The sequence below is a fragment of the Hemitrygon akajei genome, chromosome 1, assembly GCF_048418815.1.
Source record: "Hemitrygon akajei chromosome 1, sHemAka1.3, whole genome shotgun sequence".
NCBI lineage: Eukaryota > Metazoa > Chordata > Chondrichthyes > Myliobatiformes > Dasyatidae > Hemitrygon > Hemitrygon akajei.
The window spans coordinates 221885061-221893798 of NC_133124.1; the positions used below are offsets into that span (position 1 = coordinate 221885061).

Genomic DNA, 8738 nt, shown 5'->3' on the forward strand with positions numbered 1-8738 from the left:
TCCTGTCACACTCACCTCAATAATAAGCAAATGTTTTGAGAGGCTGGTCAAGGATTACACATGCAGCATGCTACCACCCAAACACCCCTACAATTTGCCTACCTACACAACCAATCAACAGATGACACAACAGCCACTGCTCTACATACCGTCCTTCACATCTGGAGAATGATGCTTACGTAAGAATGCTGTTCCTGGACTACAGTTCAGCATTCAACACCATAGTTCCAGCCAGGCTCAATAAGAAGCTCAGAGACCTCGGCTTTGACCCTGCCTTGTGCAGCTGGATCCTGGACTTCCTGTCAGATCGCCAGCAGGTGGGAAGAGTGGGCTCCCTCACCTCCACCCCTCTGACTCTCAACACAGGAACCCCTTAGGGCTGTGTACTGTCTCCCCTCCTTTACTCCCTGTATACCCATGACTGTGTCGCCACCCACAGCTCTAATCTGCTAATTAAATTTGCCAACAACACTACATTGATTGGCCTTATCTCAAACAATAACCAGGTGGCCTACAGGGAAGAAGTCATCTCTCTGACACAATGGAGTCAAGAAAACAACCTCTCCCTTAATGTCACAAAAACAAAAGAATAAATTATGGATTAGAGGAGGCTAACCCCTATTGACATCAATGGATCTGGGGTTGAGAGGGTAAACAGCTTTAAGTTCCTCAGCACCCACATCACCAAGGATCTCACGTGGTCTGTACACACTAGCTGCATGGTGAAAAAGGCACAACAGTGCCTCTTTCATTTCAGACAGTTGAGGAAGTTTGGTATGGGCCCCAAATCCTAAGAACTTTCTACAGGGACACAATTGAGAGCACCCTGACTGGCTGCATCATTGCCTGGTATGGGAACTCCCTTAATCACCAGACAGCCCAGTGCATCTGTAGTTATGAACTTCCTATGATTCAGGACATTTACAAGGACAGGTGTATAAAAAGGGCCCGTAGGACCATTGGGGACCCGAGTCACCCCAAACACAATCTATTCCAGCTGCTACCATCCAGAAAACAGTATTGCAGCATAAAAGCCAGAACCAACAGGCTCTGGGACAACTTCTTCCACCAGGCCATCAGACTGATTTAACTCACACTATACTGTATATTACATTGACTGTTCTATTTATTATAAATTACTATGATTGCACATTTAGATGGAGACATAAAGATTTTTAATCATGTCTGTGAAGGATATAAGAAATAAAGTCAATTCAAATCAATTTCCAAATATTATCTCACACCCTCAAAGTCCTAGAATATTTCCCAGTAAATTCAGTAAGAATTTCAACAGAGGCTTCTTTATGTGCATAGCACTGATGTTATAGAATCTGGAAATATAGGTGATAGCTATGGTACACTAGAGATCCCTATAAGTAAAGGCTATTCAGGTGCGAGAAAGAAAAATAATGGCTATCAGAGTTATATGGCATGGAAACAGGCCCTTTGACCCAACTCACAGAGGGTTATGTTCAAATAGGCTGAGGGCTACACTACAACAGATTAGTGGGCTGATTAGTTCATTCCTATGCTGAAAATTCAATACACCACTTTTCGGCCCTTGTGCCTTTTTCACCTTGTTTGTATAATGAGTTTTGGTTGGCTTCCGTCTGATGGCTTTGTAATTGCATCTCATATAATTGCAGCTTACTAAAGGATCTACCGCTAAGAAAACAGATGAGAAAGGCAGAGCATCTTGGTATCATTCACATTACTATTCCATGTTAACCACTTCTCTCAACTACCCCAAGATTTGGGTACTAATCGTCAATTAAGCTAAAAGATAATACTTAGAATCATTGAAATAATTACTCACTCTACACTGGTAAGGTTACAAAACTTTACTAACTTTTAAATGTGCTCTCTCCAGAACAGCGAAAGATTAAAGTTAACAGAAACCTCTGACAATACAAGTACAAAATGCTGGAAATCCAGAGAAACACACACAAAATACTGACATAACTAAGCAGGTCAGGCAGCATCTTGTGTGTGTGTGTTCTACTGACAATATGGTCCAGTTACTTCAAAAATCCTATCCTCAAAACCAGACCAGATGGTGGAATACTATTCAACAACACGTTCAGCAATCCCATTTAACAAAAAGAAGGAATTTGGTGATCTGTTTTGGTGTAATTATAAACAAGAGGAATGTCTTCTTGAAGCACAAGCAAAATTCCCTGTTTCTGTCAAGTTTAAACGTTCAGAGAATGTAAAAACATCCTTTTCATTACTTCTGACAAATTTGATACTTGGCCTTCACACCTGTATGAAAAGATAGTAATCTACACATACTTGAGTTCAAGGTTCAAAGTAAATTTATTATGAAAGTACATATATAGCACTATATACAACACTGAGATTCATTTTCTTGAGGGCATACTCAATAAAGCTAAAGAATAACAACGATAATGCAATGAATGTAAGACCGCACCACTAGCACATTCAGAGCGCAGAAAATAACAAACAGTGCAAATACAAAAAGAAAGAAATAATAACAAGACCATAAGACATAGGAGCAGAAGCAGGCCATTTGGCCCATCGAGTCTGCTCCGCCATTCAATCATGGGCTGATCCAATTCTTCCAGTCATCCCCACTCCCCTGCCTTCTCCCCATTTCCTTTGATGCCCTGGCTAATCAAGAACCTATCAATCTCTGCCATAAATGCATCCAATGGCTTGGCCTCCATAGCCACTCGTGGCAACAAGTTCCACAGATTTACCACCCTCTGACTAAAATAATTTCTCTGCATCTCTGTTCTAAATGGACTTCCTTCAATCTTGAAGTTGTGCCCTCTTGTCCTAGACTCCCCTACCATGGGAAACAACTTTGCCATATCCAATCTGTTCAGGCCTTTTAACATTTGCAATGTTTCTATGAGATTTCGGCCCCCCCAATTCTCCTGAACTCCGGGGAATACAGCCTAAGAGCTGCCAGACATCACTCATATAACCCTTTCACTCCTGGAATCAATCTTATGAATCTTCTCTGAACCTTCTCCAATGTCAGTATATCCTTTCTAAAATAAGGAGCCCAAAACGGCACACAATACTCTTAAGTGTGGTCTCATGAGTGCCTTATAGAGCCTCAACATCACACCCTGCTCTTATATTCTACACCTCTAGAAACGAATGCTAACATTGTATTCATCTTTTTCACCACCAACTCAACCTGCAGGTTAACCTTTAGGGTATCCTGCACAAGGACTCCCAAGTCCCTTTGTTTCTCTATATTTTGAATTCTCTCCCCCATCTAAATAATAGTCTGCCAGCTTATTTCTTCCACTAAAGTAGATGACCATACATTTTCCAACATTGTACTTCATTTGCCCCTTCTTTACCCATTCCCCTAAACTACCCAAGTCTCTCTGCAGGCTGGTTCCTCAACACTTTCCACTCCTCCATCTATCTTTGTATCATCGGCAAATTTAGCCACAAATCCACTAATCCCATAGTCCAAATCACTGACATACATCATAAAAAGCAGTGATCTGGACTATGGGATTAATGGATTTGTGGCTAAATTTGCCAATGATATAAAGATGATGATGATGATAATAATAATAAATAAGCAATAAATATTGAGAACATGAGATGAAGAGTCATTAAAAGTGAGCCCATTGTTTGTGGTAACATTTCAATGAAGGGGCAATAATGAAGGACCCCAATTAAAAAAAAGATACAAGAGTTGAGAACACAGTCTGATATTTAAAGCCAAGATTCTGGTTCATATTTTGTATGCTGTCAGACAAAGAGCACCACATTGCCCACTGATAATCACCATTAGTACCAAGCCGGCTCCATCATCTCAGTCCTTACAGCTGATTCATCCAAGTCTCATCTTATCGTACTCACGATCATTTCAGGGCTTTAATATCTGTTATCTTTTCAAGCCAAACTGAAACAAACAGTACTGAGACTGAACTTCATAACTACAAGAATATCTAAGTCTTGCTGGGAGCCTATTTAGCCTTTCTGCAAAATTTCCCTTCAGATTTAGTCTTTTCAAAGGTTGATTTGTTTCAGCTTGCATTTGACAAACTGTTAGGTGCTGAAATTGGTAGTGATAATCTCTCTTGCTTCTGAGTCAGAAAAAGTCCAAAAAGGTTCAAGGAGGTTCAAAGGTTCAATTATCATCAAAGTTTACAACTCTGAAATTCGTCAATTCTCTAACACAAAAATACAACTGCAGATGCTGTGGATCAAAGAATACGTACACAACGCTGGAAGAACTCAGCAGGTCAGGCAGCATCCGTGAGAAAAGAGTAGCCAACGTTTCCAGCCGAGACCCTTCATCAGGATTCCTGATGTAGGGTCTCGGCCCGAAACGTTGGCTACTCTTTTCTCACAGATGCCGCCTGACCTGCTGAGTTATTCCAGCGTTGTTTATGTATTCGTCAATTCTCTAGGTAGCCATGAAACCATGAAAAGAAAAGCAGCATGATTATCACCCCCAAATCCCTCCTCCCGCACAAACAAAAATGAACGAAATTGACCAAGTACATTGACCCCCAAATCCCTCCTCCCGCACGAAGAAATGAACAAAACAGATCAGGCACATCGACCCCCAAATCCCTCCTCCCGCACGAAGAAATGAACAAAACAGATCAGGCACATCGACCCCCAAATCCCTCCTCCCGCACGAAGAAATGAACAAAACAGATCAGGCACATCGACCCCCAAATCCCTCCTCCCGCACGAAGAAATGAACAAAACAGATCAGGCACATCGACCCCCAAATCCCTCCTCCCGCACGAAGAAATGAACAAAACAGATCAGGCACATCGACCCCCAAATCCCTCCTCTCACACAAAAGAAGCTAACACAATCTAAATTTATATTTTTGGATATGTAGAGACACTACAGTGTCTTTAGGTAATTGTACTCCATTTGACCTCTCAAGTGAAGATAAACAAACCAGGTAATAGTCAGAGAAAAGCAAAGTAATTCCAGATATCTTGACTATATTTAATGCTCAATCAACTACCTCAACCAATGTAGTTCATTCACCTCAGTGTTAACCACCTTCATCCGTTAATGTGCAAATTACATCACAACATCAGAACTCGTTCATCAACCCCTTTAAAAAGGTGACAGTATATAATTGTACAGCCTGGTCACAGTAGATCCAAGGTACAACTCTATTTATCCAACATCCCCAAATCCTCCACTATTTGGCTACATCTAAATCACAGGTTTAAAGTAACTAATCTAAAATAACTTGCTTTTTGTCAAAGATAGCTCCAACTCCTACTACTCTTGCATGCTGAAATACACCCAGATTTTCCCCCCAATGAGATAGAATAGGACCCTGCTTGCTTAACACCAGTCCAGCTTACAAGAGGATAAATCATATGGGATTGCTGTATCTCTGCTGGAATTTTGATACTGCATTCCACCATTCTGCTCACTTGCTATACTAAATTCAGATTCCAGCACCAAACCTAGTCTATATTTTATAGACTATGCCCCCAATTTGCAAAGAAAAAAGCAGTTTTATAAGTTTATAAAACTATAATATACAGAGAGTAGACATCCTGACACACTCAGTGGTCATTTTATTATGGGCCTCCTGTACCTAATAAAGTGGTCACAGAGTGTACGCTTGTAGTCTTCTGCTGCCACAACCCATTCACTTCAAGATTCTATGTGTTATGTATTCAGAGATGCTCTTCTGCACATCACTGTTATAACACGTGGCTATTTGAGTTAATGCTCCTGTGTATAATATAGCTATTGGCCAAATTGCAAGTGGTGACAAATCAACATATAGGAGTGAGATTGACAAGCTGGCTGAGTGCTGTCACAACAACCACCTCTCACTCAATGTCAGCAAGACCAAGGAGCTGATTATTGGCTTCAGGAGAAGGAAACCAGAGGTCCATAAGCCAATCCTCATTGAGGGATCTATGAGAGCTGGAGAGGGTCAGCAACTTCATATTCCTTGGCGCTACCATTTCTGAGGATCTAAGTATTTAAGTGTAATTACAAAGAAGCACAGCAGTCCTTCTACTTCCTTAGAAGTTTGCAAACGTTCGGCATGACATAAAAAAATTGACAAACTTCTACTGATGTGTGGTGGAGAGTATATTAAGTAGTTGTATTACAGCTTGGTATGGAAACACCAATGCCCTTGAACAACAAAATCCTGCAAAATGTAGTGGATATTGCCCAGTCCATCATGGGTAAGGCCTTCCCCATCATTGAGCAGTTATTATCCCTCAACCATCAGGCTCTTGAACCAGTGTGGATAATAAAACATCATTCCACACCAGTTTTAACATCTGTAATATTTTGTGGCAATTTATACTCCTGAAAGCACCAATACAGTGGTGCACATTTTCAGCATGCATTCTAGTAACTTGTACTCAGGTGAATCAATATAACAGTGTTATGCACAGTTCTGTTGCTACCTTAATGTTTTGATGCAGTAAGCAACAATGGGCGAGCTCGCTTTTCCCTCCATAAAGAAAAGTAGCTTTTTCCTTTCAAATGTCAAATAAGCTGTTCCACAACTGATTACAGTGTGGCAGGCTCAAGGTTAAGGATACAAGGCAATATCTTTATTAAAATATGCCTCAAAATTATTTCAACACTGAAAGAAAAGAGCTCGGGTCTAATATTCATCTTGGACATCTTTGCTATCAAGGTCTGAAGGAGAAAAACCCTCAAAGGAGAAAGGAGAATGTCAGAAGTGTTTCCACACTTATATTTATTGATAGCTTAGCACAGATTAGATGGGCCAAAGGGCCTGCTTCTATGCTGTAGTGTTCTATGGCTTTACAATACCCTGGTAAATCTGTTCATCAAAGGTTACAAATTAAAAATAAAACATTCAAGATATGCCACATCCTTGGAAGGAGGAACATTAATGTGTTAGACCCTGTGCCCTTTTACAAGATGTTTGAGTTACAGATAAGCATGTGCAAAAAAAAGGCTAGAAAATGAGACATTTAAATAATTTATTTCCAAACTAACATTTACGTTGCATCTGAACAATGATGTCTGGTACAACATAATGGACTGAAGTGCCTGTTCCTGTGCTGTATTGTTTTACCTTCTGGAAGTTGCTTAAATATGCAATTATACAAGGAAAGAAAATATATCTAGAAAAAAATCAGAATAAAAATATACTGTCATACAGAGAAGAAACTTTGGGAGAGTGAGCCTGAACCAAAGAGGTGAAACTCAGCATACTTACCATCACTTTAAAAAAATACAAAATCATATTTTGATCTATTAAATTAAAATAACAATCAAAGAGTCTGGGCAATGAAAAATATTTAAATGTAAAAACACCTATTACAGTGTTTTCTCTCAAAGCTGCATTAAAAGAGCCCTTTCCTACACTTACCCTGTGCTTAAGTTAGTTTGATGAATTGTGAGTGTTGTCCTGTTGCACGGCCAACTCAACAGAACCACTCTGCTCTCGGCCCAAGGCTGCAGGCTCCGAGGAGTGTGTGCCGAGCAGCCCTCGGGGCTTTCAGCGTTGATTATGGAATTGTAAACTCCAAGCAGCAGCAGCAACGGCAGCCCCCACCCGCAGGCACCAAAATATCGTGCAATTCCTTTAGCTACAGCAACAATCCAGGGGCCTGGAGGAGGGCAGAGGGTGCCCCGGCATCATCCATGTAGGCTATGTTTATTTACATCAGCTGCCCCGAGCCCCAGGAGCCATCTGCAGCCCAGGCTCAGCACGGTTACCCCGGCAACCCCCCGTCCGCGGGCCTCGATGCTCTGTCGCTGCCGCTCTAGCCTCACATTCGCGCCCCGCCCACGATAGGGAGCCCGCTGCGGACACAGCAACACCCCAGCGCAGTGCCCGGACCTGGCGATTTCCGCCACCCCCTCGGAGCTTCACGACTCCATCACTCTTACCTGCACATGATCCGCCATTTTCCTCCATTCATGCTCGCCTGAGTAACGCGCCTGCGCACTACCTGCACTCCGCGCTCATCAGCGCGTGTGCGCCTGCGCAGTACTCGGACCCCGGCAGCCGCTTCGACTCCAACTGTCTACTATCCATGCGTAGTTCACGGCACCCCAGACTACTGTCGGCAACGACAATTTTCACCGTCCACCTGCAGCACTTCACTGCCGGCGAAGCGCCTGCGTATAAGTCCAGCCGTTGACGGCATGTTCTCCTCCTGCCTTGAATGCCGCAGCGTGGCGCGCCGCTCTGCCCCCGTCACGTGGTTGAAGTCGCCATGTGGCTCCGGGCGCCGGTATCATGTGTCGTGTCCGGCTACATGTGCAAAGTTGGCAGATTGCAGCTTTTAATCCTGTAAAGATTCAAATAATGCAGATCAGCTTAAAGAACATTTGACAAGCAGCATGAAAATTTCCAAACTTGAAATGTCCCCAAATTCTTGAGATTGGCGGCAGTTCAATCACCTCAATAATTGTGATTTAAATTAAATAGCAAAGAACATAATATTGGCCAAGGTAAAGCTGCGGGCACTGGGTTGTGAAATGAACACAGAAAATTCACAATTTTCTCAGCCGATCAGGCGGCGTCTGTGCAGGGAGAAACTTTGGTCATTGTTACGTGTGGTTCTTCATGGATTCTATTGCATATCCTTATTTTCCTGTGGGTGCCTACAAGAAAGTGAATATCAAGCTTGTATCATCGTTATCATTACGTGCTGTTATATGACATCATTGTATGACGGGGGGGGGGGGGTGGAATCATGATCTTTCCACGACCATGATTGCTCTTGGCAATTTTTTCTACAGGTATA

At 42.2% G+C, this 8738-nt stretch overlaps 1 protein-coding gene across 1 annotated transcript in view; it reads right to left on the reverse strand.

Moving 5' to 3' along the window:
- Positions 1-7963, reverse strand: part of xpo7 (exportin 7) — a 191711-nt gene extending 183748 nt beyond the window's left edge. Inside the window, exon 1 of the mRNA XM_073061943.1 lies at positions 7876-7963. Coding sequence (XP_072918044.1) covers positions 7876-7893 — 18 coding nt within the window. The 5' untranslated portion in view covers positions 7894-7963. The remainder of the gene's footprint in view (positions 1-7875) is intronic.
- Between the last annotated feature and the right edge of the window lie 775 nt (positions 7964-8738).